This window comes from Nelusetta ayraudi, unplaced genomic scaffold (genome assembly GCF_046127955.1).
Source record: "Nelusetta ayraudi isolate G7.1 ecotype Tasmania unplaced genomic scaffold, CSIRO-AGI_Nayr_v1 ptg000168l, whole genome shotgun sequence".
Lineage (NCBI taxonomy): Eukaryota > Metazoa > Chordata > Actinopteri > Tetraodontiformes > Monacanthidae > Nelusetta > Nelusetta ayraudi.
In genome coordinates this window covers 3,317,501-3,338,737 of record NW_027466218.1, presented here as the reverse complement: position 1 = coordinate 3,338,737, position 21,237 = coordinate 3,317,501, and the positions used below count along the sequence as shown (strand labels likewise).

Below are 21,237 nucleotides of genomic sequence, written 5' to 3'. Positions count from 1 at the left end.
CCTCCTCCTCCTCCTACTCCTTCCTCCTCCTTCCTCCTGCTCCTCCTCCTCGCTACTCACCGTCTCCAGGGATGATCCGGAGCGTGACGGTGTTCCCGGCCTCCTTGATGAGGTTGACGATGTCCGAGTGCGACTTGTTGGTGATGGAGCAGCTGTTGACGGCCAGGATGCGGTCGCCCACCTTCAGCTTCCCGCAGCGGTCGGCCGGGCTCCCCTCGATGATGCGCCCTATTTTGTGGGGCATGGCCACACAGGCATTGCCAGCTGTTGGTTTAATGTCGACGTGTTTGTGCGATCCAGTGCGTGTGTGTGTGTGTGTGTGGTCAGGGAAGGAGGAGAAGAAGGAAAAAGAAGGGAAGAAGGGGAAAAGGAGCAGAGAAAGAGGAGCAGAAGGTTGAGGGTTAGTTTCCAAGCCAAAGCCAAAGCCAAAGTCGCTGAGAGGAGAAGATCAGGGGGGAAGAAAAAAAATAAATCACTTTTTTATCAAACGCCTGCTGGCGGCGAAATATTAAATAGAAAAGAAAGCATCATTATTGGAAGGGCGGAATTTTGTCTGCATCCCAAACACCTGCAGCTGCAGGAAGTTGGAGACGACAAACAAAGAGGACAGGGCACCAAACACCCCGAGGTCTCTCTGGCTCCGCCCTCCTCCGTCTCCATCTGCAGTGTGACATCAGCGGCTGCAGAGGAGACGGCCGTGAAAAAACAAAAACCCCCCAAAAAAAACAAAAAAGAAAAACAGCCCCTCGGCCGTCTTGTCTGTTGTCGCTTCATTTCACCTCCGCTGCTGCTGCTTTTCGCTCGACTGTTTCTGAAACCAGTGTTGCAGCTAAACTGTGAAAAAACAAAACCTCACACTAAAGAGCTTGTGCAGATTGGTTGGGCAGAAGATGAGCGCTCGCTGCTCTGAATCAATGAGACGCCGGACGGCTTTTCCGGCTCGTTCTTTACCACGTCGGTTCGAATCAACTGCAGTGACTCTCTCCGCCGTGACAGAGGAGGGAGGAGGGTTTTTTTTCTCTTTCTTTTTTTTGCGACTCTGTAAGTCAAACTGTGGAGGAAAAAAAGCAATAATTGGAACGCCTTGCTTTGTGCCTTCTCCGTCCGCCCACGCTGACAGAAGAGCGGCGACGGCAGCTGAGAGGCAGGTAGCCAAGAGCAGAGCTCAGGCAGAGTCAGAGGCGCCTCCCGGCAGAGCGGAGCAGCAAGTGAGAGAGCGCAGAAGAGCCCGGAGCGTCGAGGAACCACAAACAGACCCAACGAGCGCAGCGGGCGTCTGCCAAACCCGGCGCATCCCTCAATTTTCCAGGTGCGGAAAACACAAACAGTCGCAGCCGACATCGATTCCGCTCCTCCTCCTCCTCCTCGTCCCGCCACCGGCGCCACTGCTCATTAAGTTATCATCGGGGCTTTTAGCAGCGACCTGCTCAGCAGAAGCAACTTAAGTTCAGTTGAATAATACAGGCGCCTTATGTAAGAGCTGCTTTTATACTGTGATCAATTATGAAAAAGCCTTGTGTGAGCAGCAGCAGCAGCAGCAGCTGTGGTGGAAGACAGAGGAGTGTGGATCTGGGTTGGACGTGCTGGGCAGCAAAGTGAGGGAGGGAAGGAGGGGTGGGGGGCGGAGGGAGAGAGGGAGGGAGAGGAGAGGCTCATTTGGTATTGATCTGGCGGGACCGTGAATAGCCAGAAAATGTGCAGCTTGTCAGGCTGTTTAGTGCCTCACGGACAACGGCGGCAGAGTCCATAAAGAGGAAACATCAAAGACAGAAAGGCCCCAGTGATGTGGAAAATCTGCGGCGGGAGCTGATGGAGTGAGATGAGTTGTGTATTATCACCTCCGGCCATGGTGAGGGCGGCGGGGGGTGTGTGTGAGGGGTCTCTTACCGAAGGTGGTTCCGGCTTCGGGCCGCGACACCGACGACACGATGACGAAGCCGAAGCCTTCGTTCTCGCCGCGGCGGATCTCCACGTCGTAGGGCTGCAGGCCGGACGGGACGGCCGAGGTAGCGTTGAGGGGCTGCGAGGAGGAGGAGGTGGCCGGGACCACCACCGGGACCACCGTGTTGCTGCCGCCAACTCCTCCTCCCCCTCCTCCTCCCCCGCTGCCGATGCCGGAGGTGGAGCCGCTGCCGGAGCTGACGGTGTTGAGGGAGTTCTGGCTGCCCTGCGGGGTGCGTTTGCCGATCTCCTCGGCCAGGCTGGGCGCCTGCGTGCTGCTGTGGTGGGAGGACGCCGGCGAGGGAGGCACGTCCCCCTCCGCTTTAGCTGCAGACACGGGAGGAAGGAGGAGGAGGAGGAGCAGGAGGAAGGGAAGGATGAGGGGGAGAAGGAGGAGGAGGAGCAGGAGGAAGGGAAGGATGAGGGGGAGAATGAGTAGTAGGAGGGGGAGGAGGAAGAGGAAGAAAAGGTGGGGGAGGATGAGGAAGAGGAGTCAGAGGGAGGAAGAACAGTAGAGGTTCATCATGAGCTTATACTTCATTTCTGAGAACGTTTCAAGGAATTTGAAATCCTAAAAAAACTATTTTTTCAGGGAGTGCCCTCATCCCCCCTCTTCCCCCGCCCTCCCCTTCCCCCCAACGCAGGGGGGTGGGCGGGGTTAGCACGTATTAAAGATGGACTATCTTATTTCCGGGGGAGTTCTTGACAGGCTGCAGACACATTATTGTGTCTTGTGGGACCTTGGAGAGAAAGGAGGAGGGACATGAAGCGCAGCTTCAGCGTCTCGAACAAAGCACGAGGGTCTGTGCGGACTTTAGGAGGTGGCACGGGAGTCGTGTATGAAAAGGCGGGACAGCTTCGTGATAACGCTGCAAAAATATCAACCCTGCAATCTAAAATTAGGAATACTCTGAAATAAAGCGCCGCTTTTCTGCGCTGACTGGACATGATAAAGGACGAGCCAGCGCAGGACATCGCAGCTTTTTCTATTTTTTCGCCGCAACAATCTCCCTCCGATCGAGCCGACCACGCTGACACGGCGAGGCCGCCGCCGCCGCCCGCCAGTTGTATATGGACATTTTCATTCCACATTTCATTTCCTGTGCAGCTGCTGGACCGACTCTTCATATTCCTGACGCTCCGAGGCAGTTTCAGGGGGCGCGGGAAGGGGGAGCAGCGGTGGCGTCTGGCGGCCGTCAGCGGGCCGAAGGTTGACCAGCTCCTCCATCATGTTTATGGCTCCTTTCTTTTATCGGAGCCGAGCGGCCGAGAGGCAGAGAGGGACGAGGCAGAGTTTCCACTATTAAACTGCAGAGCGTCGTCGGAGACGCGCACAGCGAGATGATGCACAGGACACTGGAGGAGCTGCGGGGAGAATTAACAGGAGCCTATTAACAGCCCGTCTATTTCCAAACCCTTTATTTTTCATCACGTCGGCGTAAAAGTCTCTCAAGATTATCAGTGATGGTGGCCGACTGTAGCTCAGGAGGCGGAGCCGGTTGTCACTGAAAGGTTGGGGGTTCAAATCCCGCTCCATCCCAGTCTATGCTGTTATGTCCTTTGCTTCGTCCATGTAAGCTTTGCTTCTTCCATTCCCTTTTCAAACCAAGTTTGTTGTTGTTGTTTGTGCCTGTTTGTTGCTGTATATGGTCATATGCTGACCTGTGGATTTTCTTGCTTTGTTGTACGTGGAGATATCATTTTGTTTGGTTTGAAATAAATATTATCCTAGGGCAAGACACTTAACCCAGATTGCATGCGAGTCAATGTTTTGGCCGGTGGTCGGAGGGCCCCCAGAACAGCTGAGGCTACATGCGTAGCCTTAGCTGTTCACATGTGGTGTGAATGAATAATGGTGCCTAGAAAAGTGCTTCATAAATCCAATCCATTATTATTATTATTATTACTTTTATTATTGATAAATCAATCTAGAAATAAATGGTGACCCGGTGACGCGGTGGTTACTGTTTACAGCCTGCTGCTAAAACTACTGCCAGGTGGGGCCGTCTCAATGCTCGTGTCTGTGAGGGCGGAGCCAACACCTGGCTGGAGGGGCGGGGGGTGTAACCTCTGTCCGGTAGTGATCGCTGCCCTTCGTGACATCACATCAGATGATTTCCACAACGCCATGTGAGACAACAAGGGTGTACTTTTCTCTCTCTGGGGACGTCCAGCGGCGCCGCAGAGAGACGAGCCCTTTAACTGCTGGGTCACTTGCTCACCTGCGAAGCCGGTCTTGCGTCGCACCGTCAGGTTGACGTGTCCCTGCTTGGCGGCCTGCTGCATGAGCTGCACCACCAGCTGGTGCGACTTGCCCACCACCGCCGTGCCGTCCACACAGATCAGCTCGTCGCCCGAGCGCAGCCGCCCGTCCTCGTCGGCCGCCCCGTACTTCACGATGTGGCCGATGTAGATCTGCAACACGGCGGCGCAAACACACACACACACACAAAAAAAAGAAGTTGCTGTGAGTCGTCCGGGAGTCTGAGCTGCGTTGGGCTGTGCTGTGATCTTCTCCTTGCCGCATCAGAGGCTGAAGAAAATCATTTATTTTGGTTGCTTTTCGAAATGGCGACGCAGTCCAGTGAACAAGAACAAACAACGCTGCCTCTTTAAAAGGGGAGAGAAGAAAAACCAGCGCGTGTGCGTGTGTGTGTGTGTTCGAGAGAGAGAGTGTGCTTTTCTGTCTTTACTGGCCAGATCAAAGAGAAACTGCATGGTAGAAATAACTGATGTGACTTTTTTGGGTCCGCCACAGAAGCTAAGAACCACACATGCAGACAGAAGGGAGATAGAAAAACAAAACGTGGCGGCGTGTTGGCAGGCGTGGTGCGCGTTTGCTCACTGGCTCTCCGGGCTCGTTGCCTCCCAGGATCCGGAAGCCGAAGCCCGTGTCCTTCCTCCACAGGAAGATGTCCTGCTCCTGGAAGTCTGGGACTGTGGGAGCAACCAGGGAAGGACGACATTCAACATGTTAAGGTCATTTTAAGCAGCCTGGAGCAGGAGGCGCACACTGTACCGCTCTCAGTACCGGCCTGTCTAAGTTAATTGGAATAACTTCCTGTGTGCTAATCCATTCGGTATGGATTATTCAAAATGTCAGCCTCCGTCTGCGTCAATAAGACATCAGGCCGTGGCCGAGACGTGCGGCGGCACGGCTCCGACGGAGGTTTTTTTCCTTTGAGGCGGCGCTTTGAACAAATGGCAGCCGATCTCACAGGACAAAATACTACAGTCGGATCTATTTTGGGGACGACATCAAAAACAGAGAGACAACTGTCTGTCAGAAGCACCTTCTGCATTTAGAACATCGTCAGTTTGATATTTGAGGGTTTCATGTCTGCCGTACTTTTTAGATCCTTTATTTTTCTTCCTGAAGTCCAGTATTGCTTGAGTAATTCTACTACAAATTATGTGTGCATGTACGTGTGTGTGTGTGTGTGTGTGTGTGGCAGGGGAGGGAGGAGAAGAAGGAAAAAGATAATAGGATCATTTATCCTGATGTTTCAAAATAAATAAATAAATAAATACATAAATAAATGCTTCCACATGTTTGCAAAGTGCTAAAAACAATAAAGTTTAAAAAGGCGGAGCTAATGCCAGGCTGGGCATGTTGCTGCTAATCCAGGAGACTCAGTGCCCTTTATGACATCACAAAGAGACCACCTAACAGAAGGCTGGGCACGTTTTAGCAAAAAGTAACCAAATAAGGAAACAACTTTCAACAATTTACTGCAAAATATGGATAAAGTGAATTTTTATGTATGTGGCCTTTAAGGCGGAGTTTCTTCTGTCTTTTGAATTTCTTTTCTTTCCAAAGGACATTTTGAACTGGATGATAAAGCTCTTTCTTGTCAAGGACAGTGTTCACAGCCCATTTCCCACCAGACGAGGACAAATATTATATGTATATTATACTATAAAGGACTCTTCTTGGCTCTGCATCCAGTGACAGCTCACGGTTCACGTGGCAGGTGGAGGTGACAGAGCTGCATACGCTACGTCTCCGCCGTGAGCCGACGCATTTATTCGCACTTCAGTGTAACGTGCGTGAGTTTGAACGTGGGCGGCCGCGCTGCACAGGCAGACAGACTCTCGGGGAGAAGAGATTTCAGATTCGTCGACAGCCCGCTTCCAATCTGTTCTCTCGGTCAACAGCCGCGATCCCCCTGCAAACAGTGCGGGTCTGCGGGTGCCAGGCACGTCGCAGCAGAACAATAACAGGGGGGAAAATTGAAGCTGGAGCCGGTTGGCAAACGCTGCGGACTTTTGCACGAGCGCCGTAGCGATCGCTCAACAACACGGTGCGTTCAAAGGCCTGCGATCACCGCGGGAGAACTTTTTTTTAATCCCGGCCAGTGTGTGATGAGGACTCTTGGGTGGGGGGGGGATCACAGCGGGGCTGGAGGATGAGGAGCTCACTGCGGCGTGATGAAGAGGGCTCTCACCTGCTGCTGCTCCCCACGTTTATGAGCTCTGTAATCCCCCCTCGGCTCCCGCGGCTTGACCTTTCTCCCCTCTCCCAACATTTTTCTTTCGGGATGCGTTTCTATTCTCCGGCGCTCTCGCCTCCTCCATTCTCTTCCTCCTCTTCCTCCTCCTCCTCCGGGCCCTCCTCCTACGTTCTCCCTGTTTGCATGCAGCAGAACCGGCCGGGGCCAATTTGCAAAACCCACCGCCCCCCCCGCTGAGACGTCAGCCCAGGTATGTAGATGTCGTCTCCAGCTCTCTGGTGTGGGTTATTTCACGTCCTCTGTTCTCTCCTCCTCTGTAAGTCTAACAATAGCGTCCTCTCACAGCGCCACTACTAAACCCACGCTCGTTCCTTTCTTCCTCCCAGGCTTTTAAATAATGAAAAGCCTGGGAAAGTGATTAAATGTTAAGGCTGACATGGACGTGCTGTATTTGTGTGTGTGTGTGTGTGTGTTTTCATTTCAACATGACCACGGTTCAGAGGGTTATTGGCTTTAATTGGAGTCATTGCTTTGCTTTGCCACAGCTTGTGGAGGGGGAGGAGGAGGAGGTGGGGGCGGCAGTGCAATCCACTGACATCCACTCGGCTAACTGCTAATTATGCACCTCCGCATGTCTTCAGGGGAGTCAGTCAGTTTAAAGTGTGTCAGTGGCTGCAGTGTCAACAGGTGAGGCAGAGTTTAAATGACTGGGCCAGCAGTCTAATAGACTAAATATATCAAGGGAGACCTGAAACTCTACCAGTAGATGTCTCAAAAATCGGGAAAATTTCACAGACGTCTCCACTAACGCGCCTCCTATTAGTTGACTCTAAACTGAAAGCTCTCTGATTGGTCCGGCCATTTTCTGTCCCGCTGAAAACCATCCAGACTGGAGTTCAAGCTGGAATTTTTCAGTTTCAATGTATTGTGTGTGTACAGTGTGTTACTTTGTTTTGCTGCACTTTTTCAATTGGCCATTTTTGTTTTGAGTGAAGAGCAAAATGGCAACGTAACACTAACTGCTAACATAAGCTAGGCTAGGCTAATCAGACCTGGCTCGGTTTCAAAAACAAAAACAAACAAAAAAAAAACAAAACCAAACAAAACAAAAACCCTAAATTATTTTCTAATATCCAGATTTTAAAGCAGTCGACTTGTGTAACTTAACAATACAACAGTGCCAAAACTAATTCCACTATCATTCATGCTACAAAGGAGCTAAATCACATGTGAAACTACTTCAGGCGATGTTGTCAATTCTTTCTCTTAGAGACATCAGGATAAATTATAGAAACACTGTGTGTTCAAGTAGAACATCCTCAGAATGAATAGTAGTTGGAGGGCTGCGGTAATAACGACAGGTTTAGTCAGGCCCCCTGTACAAACTGGTAGTTTAGTTGAATGAGTGAGTCAGGAACCAAACCAGATCCCAAAGTGCCCGAGCAGTAAACACAGAACCCACTTCCTTCCATGCATATGACTCCCCTCCCATCACCCCCCCCCCCCACAACCTGCAGTACCGCTTAACCACACCGAGTGTCCCCAGTGAGCCCATGCAGCCCTCCGTCCGAACCGCCACCAAGAAAATAACATACTTACGCCTACTTTCATACATGCTCCTGGACTGAGCCCAGATCTTAAAGGGGTCCGGTTTCCTCTGGATGGTCCCGTCGACGGAGTCCTGGGACGGCAGGCTGGGCAGCGGGTGGGAGGGGGCCGGGGGGGCGGCGCTCTCGCTGAGCGGGGCGGCCAGGGGCGCGTGCACCGGCGAGTCGGTGTGGAGGCTGCGGTGGCTGGAGACGCTGTGCTGGGAGCTGCTCTGGCTGTCCTTCCTCGACAACTGCTGTGAATGAACGGAGGCAGATCGATAAGATTTCACAGAGTCGCACCTGAGAAAATGGAGGCTGGGGCGGGGGGCTGGGGGGGGAGTCACTGAGTGACAGGCGGCGGGGACGGACGGGAAAAAACACAAGGTTATTGTCCACTCGGCGACGGGGAAGATGAATTGGGGTGGCGTTCGAGTGAAAAGAAAGAAAGAAAAAAGAAAGAAAGGAGAAAAAGATGATTTTCTGTGCTGGAGTTCAATAAGACGGCAGGTCGGCGGCTCAGCTGCGACGTTCAGACAATGATTTTCGGCATACAAAGGGGCGGCTTTGTTTGTTGTTTTTTTGTCCTCCCCCTTTTATTTTTTATTACAATTAAGTCGCTCAGCTGTGGGGAAATAAAAAGCTCTCACGCTCCAGCGTCACAAGGACGCGGCCGCCTCTTTCTCTGGTTTAACCGGGTGGAATTTATTAACAGGCGGCTCCGTTTTCCTGCTGTTGGAGAGAAATTCACTGTGACTAAACAGGGGGCCGGTGTTGAAACTAAATTACGGTTCTAACCGGTGAAGCCGAAGATCTCAAATACCTCATAAATCCAACGCTCCCTTCGACCCCCCCCATCGCCTCCACATAAAACAGCAGCTCAAAGGACTTGAAAGAAAGAGATATTTTGGAACACACGGCTCTCAGTTCCAGCGCCAGTCAAACGAGCTCTTTGTCTTTCCCGTGAGCGCGTGCTGGTTTTTAAATGAATAAAAAAAAGTGTGAAAAAAAAAAAAGGTGAGAGCGAGAGGAAGAGCGAACGACGACACTCCCGTCTCCTCGCGTCACGTCACATGACCTGTGAGCTCTTGGTGGATGCAGCAGATGAAAAAAAAAAAAAAAAAAAGAGAGGCAGTTTTATCTGCCGGCTCATATCAAAGCGTTTCGGCTTTCAAAGTGCGCCGACGTCTTCTAGAGGCTCCGAGTCATTACGGCCCCCGAATCATCCCGACAACCTCTGCAATTCATGTTTATATTCATCAGCCTTGTTAAGGCGCGAAAAGAAGAGTGACGGCGGAGATATTATTACGATATTAAGACGGAGCGACCGCGAGCCAAACCTGCTTTGGCTCCCTCGATCACATGTGACTCGCCGTAGCCAGTTAAGGCCAGGCGTGGCGGAAAAATGAAAAATCTTTTTCTATTCAGGAACAAACAAGCAGCCGCCTCTGTGAGCCAAAAATACAGATTGAGTCTTGTTTTATTTTTGGTTTTTTCTTTTTTTAAATCCCCTTGACTTGACACACGCAGTCCAAATGTTATTCCCCCTTTCACATGAAAACAAATCTATTATTCTTGATGGGTCTATTACATTCGACCTTCTGCAGACACAGTGCTGTCCCTCGGTGCCCTGGGATTGGTAGAATACTCATGTAGCGCTTGTTTCTCCCTCACGTAAAACTTATTAAGGAGACAGAGAATGTGGAGAGGAAGAAGGAAGATAGAGGAGGAGGAGGAGGAGGATGAGAGGGAAGAAGGGGGGGGGGGAGGGAGGAGGGAGGGGGTGAAAACAAATCCCTGCAGCTTCCTCACACTCGGCTCGGCCCTGCCAGAGAAGCAGCCATCTTTGCTAAAGCGTTGACCGAGATCACACAGCTTCACAGGTAGCTACACAAATATCGTGGGAACTGCCCATTAGTCCGACCTCCCATTGGTCCGACCTCCCATTGGTCCGACCTCCCATTAGGGTTACGGTTAAGGTTAGGGGCGGTCGGACCAATGCCATGCTCCCAAGATTGCAGTGTTGAAGACTTGAAGGGTTTAAGACTCAACTCGTATGTTTAGTTACAGAGCGAATCACAATCAAAAACTCACACTCCAAGATTGTGACGTGCAGTTTGACCGACTGGTGTAGCCGTAGCGTGCTGCCAAAGATGGCCGACTTCTCTCAGGAGACAGCAGCTGTTAAAGACTTCCCGCTTCCCTACGAGCTCTACACATTTTTTTCCAAATACAGACTGTGGCCAGCATTTTTTAAAAGGATTCACAACTAGCTGAGCTGACTAGCTAGCTGTGCCTCAACTACACCAGGACTAAGATGCACTCCATAACCCTAAGAATTGCGCAAAAACCCAAATATCGCAATAAAAAGAAACTGGTAACGTAAATGTTGAAACTTGGAAAAACCTCTCAAATATCACTGATGCTCTCATGAGGTGGTTTTTCAGACAATACGTTGATACAGGCGTATATCGCAAAAGTGCCATGGAAACACTTTTTTCACTTTAACACGTCAGCGGACGTGATGTACGGGGTCAGGTGACTATTTCACTTCAATTGAAAATGGCGCAATATATTTGGACGGAGGAGGAGACAACAAGCAATCGAAGAGAAAAACATAGCAACCACTTTTGACAGAAAACAAACGCAAACAAACAAACGCAAACGTAAAGATCTCACAGGACGAGAATTACAGCTCACAGTGAAACCCAACGTCGCTGTTACTTTTTTGCCTCTATCTCCATTTATAGCAACGTGCTAATGCTACCAAGCTGTCATGTGTTAGCCGGCTAATGTAGCCTGTAGCTTCAGCGACGTCATTTCTCACATCACTGGTGCATTTTTAATGGTCTACACACAACTGCAAACAACCACGTGATTCTTTACCAGTCACCAGCAACCTGTGAAACTTAAGAGCATTTCTAAGAGAACACAGACATTTGCAACGTCAGCGCCACCGCTGTTGTTAGCTAACAGATAACCAAGTATCCATCACCACCACCACCACCACCACCACCACCACCACCAGCATCACTCCCCCAAAAACTGTCACTCCATCCACACATCACATACCCTTGTGTAATCGCTGTACGGAGGAGCCAGCCCGTAACCGCTCTGCAAAAACAAACAACAACAGCACACATGTTCAGTCGCATGTCGTCAGCAGCAGCATCCCTCCGTCCGGCCCGGCGGCTCCCACAGGAACCAGGCCGTTCACCACCTCGCACTCCGCTCTCACGATGTGGAGCTCAGCACCACCACCACCGTCGTCATTTGCAAACTGTGCACCGGGGGGCTCCCCCACCCCCGCCGGGCAGGAGACGCACAGCTCAGCATCCACAAACACACACACACGAGATCAGCAGCGGCTGCACCTGACGGTGAAGAGAGGAGGGGCAGGGGGAGGGGGTGCTGGGGGGGGGGGTCTCCTGCTGAATGCTGTGAGTGAGGGAGGTGGGGGGGATGAAAGATGGACGGGAGGGAAAGAAAAATCAAGTACTTACCAGTTTGGGGCTCTTCTTGGCAGGTGCCACCCCTGCGAAAAGAGAGAGAGGAGGCTGATCAGCACCGAGGCACTTTGGATGGATCGTCCATTTTCACAAAGACAGAAAAAGAAGACCAAGAGGAAAAAGAAGAAAGAAAAAAGGCAATAACAACAGAAAAGTCAGACTCCAAGACAAGGTCACCACCATCTAGCCCTCATCTCCTCTCTCTCTCTCTCTGCTCTCCGCTTCCCTGCCTCGACTCCGCGGCTGCCGATAGAAGAGGAGGGGGAGGAAGAAGGGGAGGCGGGGGAGAAAGAGGGGGAGGAGAGGGGGAGGAGTGGTGGCGGTTCAGGCAGCGCCATCTATCTGCATCGGAGCGGCGGCCGGCGCTCGCTTCGCCTCGCCTGGCGCAGCGGAAGAGCGGAGGGTCGGCCCCCGGGGCTGAGCGGTGCTCCCAGAGCCCGGCTCCCCGCTGTGTGTGCGCACGCGCTGGTGTGTGTGTGTGTCTGTGTGTGTGTGTGTGCGTGCACGCGCACTAAGAGGAGGAGAGTTAAGAAGAGAGGACAGACTCCCGGAGAGCGAGTGAGCCGGAGAAACAGAGACAGACGAAGAGGGAGGCAGAGGAGGAGGAGCTGCGGAGGTCCCGGCCGAAGCATTACCCATGGAGAAGGAGTCCAAGATACTGAACATTAAATTATAGGCAACCGTCAGTTCCCCTCTTACTGAGACCATCTTCCTGTGTCCGCTGAGCGCGGCGATCCGCTGCTGAAGGCTCCGGCATCTACAGGCAGCTGCCGTGTCCTCCCGTCTCTACCTTTGCTGCCGCCTTTTCCTTTTTTTTTTTTCCCTACCCTCCCCCTCTCTCTCTCTACCTCGCTCGCTCTCCTCCTGCTCTGCTCTCCGTCTCCCCCGCTCTCTATCTCACCTCGCCGCACACTCTCCTCCCTCCCCCCTCTCCTTCCCTCAGCATCATCGCCCTCCCTCCTCCCTCCTCCTATCTCTCTCCACAACCCTCAAAATGCTGGTAAACACACACACACACACACACACACACACACACACACACACACACACACACACACACACACACACACACACACACACACACCCCCGACGTCGGGCGCCTCGACTCCGACACAAATCGAAGTGTGCTGTTGAAGGTGCAGATGGAAGCCGACGCCGGCCGAGACAGGAGGCAAATAAAACGTTTCCATCACAGTCGCAAAGTGACAACCTCCATCCCGGCACAGAAATTTGCCTTTTAGGCTCCTCCTCCTCCTCCTCCTCCTCCTCCCGTCTGCAGGAAATCAGCAGTTATATGTGATAACGATGAGGAAAACTGGAGGAGGAAGAGAAAGAGGGGCGCGCGTGGAATCTAATATTCAGCGATGAGTGCGCACGCACACACACACGCCTGCTCACGCTCGCACACACACACACGCACGCACGTTGCACTGGCAAGCAAACGGAAGAAGTGTGAAACAAATGTAAAGCACGAGTGAGACGAGGCCTCGTCTGATCTGAGAAAAATGGGACAGTGTTGTGTGTCAATCCTTTAGGGAGGCAGAGAGGATGGGATCTAACACACACACACACACACACACACACGCACGCACGCACACACCCTCGCTCATCTTCTTTATCTCTCAGACATCTGGATTTATTCACAGCTGACGGCTCCGACTGTGTTGCGTCTACAGCCTCTTTTTCTCTTCCTCCTCTTTTCCCCTCATCTCTCTCTCTCTCTCTCTCTCTCTCCTCTTCCCTTCTCCTCCTGCCCCCCCTCCTCTTTTTCCAATCAATAGGAATCATTCATTCCACAGCAGCAGCATCACACAGCGCTGAATCAGACACGTATGCAGACTGTGCTCCGACTGTCCAGAGACAGTTTTCTCTCCCTGAGGAAACGCGCTCAAAATAAAAAAAAAAGCTGATTGTCTGATTAGGTGTGCGTCCGTGACCGTCACTCGTCAAGCGTTGCTGGAAACACATCAGCTCCTCTGACTGGCTGCTGTCCGCCCCCCTGAACCACTGTGGCTTCTTGGTGGAGAACTTTGCAAAAGAAAACAAACAAACAAAAACAGAAAGCGGCAGCTGCGTGTGTGGCTGTGAGGGGTCACGCTCCGGGCCAGTCCACGGCGCTGATTACAGATCAGAGCGGGAGGAAAGAGCTGTTTGGGACAGATGGGCGAGCCGGCAGTCTGAGTAAGTGAGCTCAGCACTCGGATAATGAAGCGGGACCACTGCGGAGGCCCCCCCAGCTCATTTTCCTCCGCTCGCTGAATCTTAAAACAGTGGATAATGAAGGACGGTTCACCTCTCGGCGCACTACACCTGTACATTCTGATTAATCACACTGGCGGTGCCATTGGTTTGCATTCCGGTGGCGGCGGCAGAAATGGGAGAACGATGTAAAAAATGTCTGTATTGGATTTCATGTTTTAGCGCCTGGGGCAAATCGACGTGTTTTTCAGGAAATAATACTTTGTATTTTGTGAGACGGCCCCTCGATGAAACAAAAAAACCCCAAAAAAACAAAAAAGTTTTGTTTGGATTCGACGTCCACTGAATAAAGATGCGGTTGGGATGCAGTCGGTTGCACATAAAGGGAGACTGAGAGGACGTCAGCGTGAAAACCATCCTGCACTCAGGGTCAGGTGGTCAGAGGGGGACGAGCCTATTCCAGGTACGACTGGGCTAAAGGCAGAGAGGAACAGGCACTGACACCTGTGGGAGGAGCAGAAGAGAAAGAGCTGCATGGCCTAGAATCCAGATCATGCAACTCATCATAACTCCATCCATCCGTCATCTACCCATCCACCCATCATCCATCCATCAGCGCTTCCCCTGCAGTCAGGAGCTGCTGCAGGCAGGTTTATCGCAGGGCCACACACAGAGGGACGGACATCCATCCACACTCACTTTCACACCTACAGACAGTTGGGAGAGACAGACAGGAGCTGCAGCTGTCCATTATTTTCCGGGATTTGATCTAATGATTGGACAACTTGTTCATTATTTCGGAACCAGTCGAGATAACAACCACTAAAAGGTGTAAAGGTAAAACGGCGTACGGAAATGGTCCATCCTGGCGTCCATGTGCATCGCAATGAGCGTCTGTGTGAAACACGTCAGCCAGTGTGTACAAAGTTTTGATTCAGGGTAAATTGTAATGGGATACATTTTAAACTCGTCTGAGTGGATGTTTGTAGCTCATAAGGAGGGACAACATATAAACTTTTAATGGAACCCACAAGCAGCCACTACGCGGCCGTGAAGCAAGAAAAAACAAAGCTTCGGATGTCCTGTTTTCCAGCACCAGCTGACTGGAGGCGCGGCGCCCGCCGGCCAGGACGCCACTACGGCGTCTCAGCGGCGTCTAATTGCGAGACATTACTAAGCAGATTATGTTGTCAGACCGTGGAGGGCACGAGAGCGTGCGAGTCGCGCTCTCCGCGGAGCGACGGCTCCCAACAGGCACATCCATCTGTCGCCGTGGCGACCGTGCCCGGCGGCAGCGGGGGGAGGGAGGGTGAGGTGGGGGTTGGCAAGTGACAGATGGTCTCTGAGGAGCGGCGAGGCGCCGGCGCGGCCGAGTTGCACCGGCGGTCAGGATGTGACAGCCGCTCAGAGTGAGTCTTTATTCGGCTTCATCTCGTAGGAAGCGGGACGTCGGCGAGATGAGATGTGACAAATGGGAAGGGGAGGAGGGGGGGGGGGGGAGGGGAGGGACGCGACCGTGAACGGCGGCTCTCGGATCGGATCTGAATTCTGGAATCTCGTCCCTCCAGCTCCTGGTCCAGATCTCAAAAGCTTCTCTGGATTTCTAGAAGAACTCAGCAGCTTGCACTGCATGAGTTACGAGGCAGGAGGTCCAATGAGGGAGGCCGTGATGAAAGCACAAAGCAACCGCTCCTCTAAAAAACAAAAAACAGGCAGAACAAGCTACAAGTTGAAAACACTAGTTGAGTTTCCAGAGAGAAAATGTGGGACGGATGCGAGAGGATCCAGGAAACCTTCATTAGGATGTGACGGGGTGACGGAGAAGGTGGTTTTCTTGGCAGGAAGGACCGCGGGGGCTTTATTAACAAGGAGCAAAAACTGGAAAAACTGGTGTTTCTTTTTTCTGCTCTCGACCCAGCTTCCTTCTGATGGCAGGCTCCAACCCGCCCAGAGGAGGAGGCGGCCGGGTGCACGAACAGCACCATCCCTGTTAGGAGGTGGAGGCGTGAAGAAGACCGCTGGGACGGCGGGGGAGTGAAAAAAAAGGCTCCTCCCATCTCTTGTGTGTGCAGCAAACCGTGATATTACTTTAAAAAAAAAAAGAGAGAAAAAACTGAGAAGAGTCGAATCACAGCCAGCAAGCCGACTGACGGTTCCCTCCTTCATCATCTCTCTCGCCGTCTGTGGTGCCACCGGAAACATGCGGTCAGCAAAAAAATTTTAAATGCTAAGTGGGCAAAAATCCCCCCCACCAGCAGCAGCAGCAGCAGCAGCAGCAGCAGCAGCCCCAGCAGCAGCAGCAGCAGCCCCACCAGCAGCAGCAGCACGCTTCCTGCTGGTACGGCCAATTGATTTCCTGCTCTGGTCCGCGTGGGGAACCGCCGTGGAGGAAGTTCATCTCCTCCTGATAGCTGAACGCCAGTCACGGAAGTATTATAAGAACTGGATACCGGACTGGCAATATGGCGACTTGCTGATTTATTTATTTATTTATTTTTTACTAGTGGCCACTCGAAGTACTGCAGCAAAAAAAAAGTACATATAAAAATAAATGACTTTAACGCGGAAGTCAAAAACATTTTCAGCGTATGCGCTGGGTGAGCAACCTCATTGAAATGAATGGGCTGCCATCTTGGACTCGGCACGGCCGGCGTGACGGCGATCAGAGCCGCAGAGTTTGGCAGCGATCCACTTTGCGCTGTTTTGTTTTGGGTTTTTTCCCCCCACCGTCTTTAATGTCGACGCACGACTGGGAAAAAGTGGCGGTGGTGGCGGATAAACCGCTCAATCCTGCCTGTCTTTAACGTCTTTAGCGGCGCAATAAATCGCCTTCAAGCGGCACTTGGAGCCAACGAGGGGAGGAAGCGCCGCGAAGGGAATAAAAACGAGAGGAAATGCAGCGACCGCCACTCTGACAATACGGACGCTCAATAAATAAGTAATCCGGCTCTTCGTGAGGATAATCGGACGTCTCAGACACGTTTCGGTGGGGATCTTAAAGAAGCCAGCGGAGGTAAGCGACGGTCGCAAAGTGGAACCTTTAGCACCTTTGCTGCCGTAACCTGACATTTGTCGGCGGGTGAGTGAAGATTGGAAAAGCCCATCCAGCACTGGCTGATGAAGGATGAATAATGGGTGGGTTTCCTGCGCCTGGTCCATCCATCAACCCCCCCCCCCCCCCCACCCCAACACACACACACACACACACACACACACACACACACACACCTCTGCCTTTTCCCTCCATTTCCCGGAGCACTGCGCTCCCATTTTCTGCCGCAGCACCAAAACATAAATTACCTCGTGCTTATTGCAGCACCTGGCAGGCCTTGCAAAAAACAGGTAAGGAAAGCAAAAAAAAGAAAAGAAAGGAACAACAAAAAAAAAAAAGATAAATGGAGCAGTGCCTCACGCCGCGTCCACGCAGAGACAAACAATAATTTTGCTGGGCTGACTACTGGCGGAAGCCGCTGGGCCACGCAGAGGCTGTGTTTCACAAGCCAAGCACGCTGTTCTGCCGACAAAAGCGGGCCGTGCGGCAGGTGGACGAGTCCCCGTGGGCGACTCGGGAACATTTAGACTTTTAGACCGGAGACTTTATTCACGTCAGGGCGGCGAAGGAGGAGTGATGTCAGAGAGACGGAGGGGAGGGGGGGAGAATTAGCACATTACAGTGGCGGTAATTAGAAACGAAAGAAGGACGCATCACACCGAGCTGATTGAGGTAATAAATCACGTCACCGTGTTAATAGGCCGGCAGGAAAAAAAAATCAACCCAGAGCGCCCTGTGTATTTAACCTCTGGAGCTTCCTCCGTCCAACAGAATCACACACACATCCTGCTTTTTTCTGCACACAGAAGAGAGTGTTACGAAATGTGTCTGTGCACACACACACACACACACAATTGTCAAAGTGGCCGTAGTATACATGTCAGACCTCTGTGTGGAGCTGCAACGTTGCCACAGACACAGAGAGGACGTGTGGCATCAAACTCCAGTGACGTCAACAAACAGCGATGACGTCGTCGTCTTTGAAAATGTGCACAGAGGTTTCTGCAACAGCTGTTCTGTGTGTATTTACTAAATAAACACACAAAAAAAAACAACTAAAGTTGCCCCTGTGTGGACAAGGCTTCAAACAAACACAGTCAAATGTGTCCTGAGCTCAGCAGTCATCAGCTCCCTGTGGGTTGTGTTAAACACACACACACACACACCCACACTTTCACACCAAGCTGCCTCATGCACACACAGAGTGGGGGTCCAAACAAGCAGCCATAAGGAGCGACTCCTGTTGTTGAAAATGGCAAACAGGAGGTTGGGGGGGGGGTTCTGCAGACTGTGGGGGGAGGGGGGTAGCTGGGGTTGAGGATGGGGGTGGGGTGGGTGGGTGGAGCTTTGCCAATTAAGACTGTAACAGCGACTTTCTGCTGCAGTTCCATAATTGGATGCGCTGCTCTTGTGTGTGCGTGTTTGCTGCAGGAAGCAGAGATTCCTGATGGATGGAGGGAGCGAGAGAGAGGAGGGGAGAGGAAGTGAAGGAGAGAATAGGAGCAGAGGAGAGTCCGACATCAGCACCCCCAATTAGAGGCCACGGAGTGAGACGCTGAGACGCGGTCGGGAAGCGTGACGCTTTGTTTGACGTTCAACTACAAGAGGGAAAAAAACCCCCCACAAAGCGAAAGATTGAACACAACTGAGAACCCGACTTAGTAGTGGAGTTTAGGTTAAACGCCTTTCTAATAACTAACTGTTTCACTGACTGCCAGCCCTGACGTGAAGTCACAGCAAATACAAAATGTCTTCAACACCCCCTGCTGGCCACTGGTGGTAATGTCCTGCCTATCAACATCAGGACAGCACCTCTTTAATTTCCTGCAGGGTTGATTACTGTCGCCCTTTCATGGCCACCTCCCTTAAAAAGGGTTTCCGTTGCTTTCTGTGTAAATTATCGGTGCAGTAACTGTACAATTTAACAACAGAGTCCACTTTTTTTTTTTTTTTTACATTGCACAAAAAAAATAATTCCATCAAATTCCATGGAAATTTACAAGACCACCTCCAGCCCTTGGACAGCCGCTAAGGAGTGACGACAGGAAGGCAGTTGGGAACGATAAGTGGAAGGAGACGACTGGCGTGGGTTTGCAGGCATATCTCCGTCTTCAGGCTCGGCGGCGCCATCCTTCTGTGGCCGCCTATCAAAGCCGCTCGGTGCGTTTACACAAGCCTGGCTAGAGCTCCCTCTGTTTTATCTGCCCATTAAGCCCCTGCACTGTGTACACTGGCATAATGATGAAACACCACTCATTAGCAGAGCCGATGAGGGAGGAGAGCGGAATGATCCGTCTGTGATAACGCAAGCACACACACACACACACACACACACACACACACACACACACACACACACACACACACACACACACACACACAAAGCAAGTGGGAACACTGAGCCACACAAGGAATAAGGGATCAGGAAAAGCACAAGGGAAGCGTGTGTGTGTGTGTGTGGTTTGGCTGCCATTCATCAAACCAATTTTTCTGACAGCTCAACAAGGCACTTAAACCTACAAAGGAAAAAACTGCAGATGCACGTTCACACACACACACACACACACACACACACACACACACACACACACACACACACACACACACACACACACACACTCACACACTCACACACTCACACACACAAAATCCCTTTAGTTCCTTGAATTTACAGGCAACTATGGACAGTCTGACAGAAAAAATGGACCAATTACTTTTATCACACACTGCATTTAGAGGCAAACTGGACGGTGGGAAAAAACTGTGAAACTTAAATTCGCCTTTTTTTGTTTGTTTTCCTGTTTCACTGTTGTGGCATTTTCCCGAGCAGAAACTGCAACAGAAATAGAGGTTGTTGATGGCAACCACTGACAAGCGAGTTGAACAAAGTCGGAATTGTCACTAGCTGTGTTTCCATTACCCATAGAATTGTGCAAAACCAAAATATCGCAATAAAAAACTGCTGATGGAAACACCTAAACTTAGAAAAACCTCTCAAATGTGGCCAAAAGGTTTTGACGCTCTCATGAAGTGGTTTTTCAGACGTATCCATATAGAGGTATATTGCAAAAGGGTCATTGGAACACTTTTTTCGCATTTACACATCGGAATTTTAGAAATATCAATTTTAATTAGCAGACACTGTAATGGAAACGCAGCTACTGATTCTCTGGTGCATAATGTGAAACTGGCAGAATGTTAAAGTGACTCTGACCTGGAGGAAAAAGTCTGAGCCGGGAACGAGGCCATGTCAATAAAGAGGTTGTTTGGACGAGGATGTTTAGCCTCCTCGTCTCCTCTCACGCCTCTTTTCAGCGCCTGCCATCCGCTCGGCTGTGGCAGCGGCGGCGTCGCAGAAGTCGCTGCTTCTCTTTTTCATTTTCACTTTCTGCCACTTGCGCAAATGTTGCTCCGACTTCCACCCGAGACCCTTAATCTCCTTCCAGGCTATAATTATCCCCCCGCTAACTTGGCTTCATTTGCAATTTCTTTTCTTTTCCTTCAAACCCTTATTTACATGAATAAATAAATGCCTTTCAATAAACACACACACACAAACACGCGTGCGCTCTGGGCGAGCTGGAAGAGCGAGCGAGGTGGATGCTGATTATTTTCCGTAGGCGGCGGCGGCGGCGGCCACCCCGGGCAGCCCATTGAAAGGAGCCCTGTCTAGCTTTGCATACATCAACATGCGGCCAGATAAAGGAGTAACAGCGGCACAAGGTGACACCTGTTCCCTCCTCACTCTCTCGCACACTCTCTCTCTCTCACTCTTCCTCCTCTCTGACTCACCTCGCTGCACCAGCATGGTGACCTCGCTGCCTTTGGGACACTTGCTGAGCAGGTCCACCACCTGGTTGTGCGTCATGCTCTGCACGTTCCTCTTGTTGACCTCCACGATGATGTCCCCCTCCTTGAGGCCGCGGCAGCGTGGGTAGTCCACGATCTGCTTGACCCGCTGGCCGCCGCCGCCGGGGCTGTCGGCGATGGTGAAGCCGAAGCCCTTGTCGCCCTTCTCCATGTGCACGGTGATGAGCTCCGGCTGCGTGGCGATGGACGAGGCCAGCGTCACCACGTCGCTGGGGTAGCTGTGCTGGGACGAGGTGTCCGAGGCCGCCTCCACCAGCGGGCTGCTGGACCTAGGGAGGCCGTTGAGGGGCGGGGCGGCGCCGTTGGCCGGGCCACCGCCCATGCCGCCGATGGCGTTGTTGTTGCTCTGGCTGCCGTGGCTGGACGGCGAGTCGTAGCTGATGGAGGCCTCCTGGCCGTTGACGATGATGGGGTCCTTGTTGTCCAGGATGGCCACCGAGGTGACCAGGCTGGTGTTGGGGTCGTCGGGGTCAAAGGGCAGCGGATATCCGCGGCACAGCTCCAGGTTGACCATGGAGCCGATGGGGATGGACTGGAAGATCTTGACCACCTGGGCGTGGGTGTAGCCCAGCACGCACGTGTCGTTGACGCTCACAATCACGTCGCCTGTAGAGCGGGGGTGGGAG

The 21,237-nt window shown here is 51.9% G+C and overlaps 1 protein-coding gene across 8 annotated transcripts in view; it reads right to left on the bottom strand.

Annotated features, from left to right (window-relative positions):
* magi1b (membrane associated guanylate kinase, WW and PDZ domain containing 1b) overlaps window positions 1-21,237 on the bottom strand; it is a 113,761-nt gene that overhangs the window by 12,200 nt on the left and 80,324 nt on the right. For 3 of the 8 annotated variants that reach the window (XM_076014145.1, XM_076014137.1, XM_076014140.1), the window contains exons 12-19: window positions 20,534-21,217; window positions 11,485-11,516; window positions 11,054-11,095; window positions 7,995-8,238; window positions 4,787-4,878; window positions 4,164-4,356; window positions 1,888-2,268; window positions 61-264 (exon numbers count right to left, since the gene is read on the bottom strand). In XM_076014145.1, coding sequence (XP_075870260.1) covers window positions 61-264; window positions 1,888-2,268; window positions 4,164-4,356; window positions 4,787-4,878; window positions 7,995-8,238; window positions 11,054-11,095; window positions 11,485-11,516; window positions 20,534-21,217 — 1,872 coding nt within the window. The remainder of the gene's footprint in view (window positions 1-60; window positions 265-1,887; window positions 2,269-4,163; window positions 4,357-4,786; window positions 4,879-7,994; window positions 8,239-11,053; window positions 11,096-11,484; window positions 11,517-20,533; window positions 21,218-21,237) is intronic. The other 5 variants (XM_076014139.1, XM_076014138.1, XM_076014142.1 and 2 more) reach the window with 5 other exon arrangements.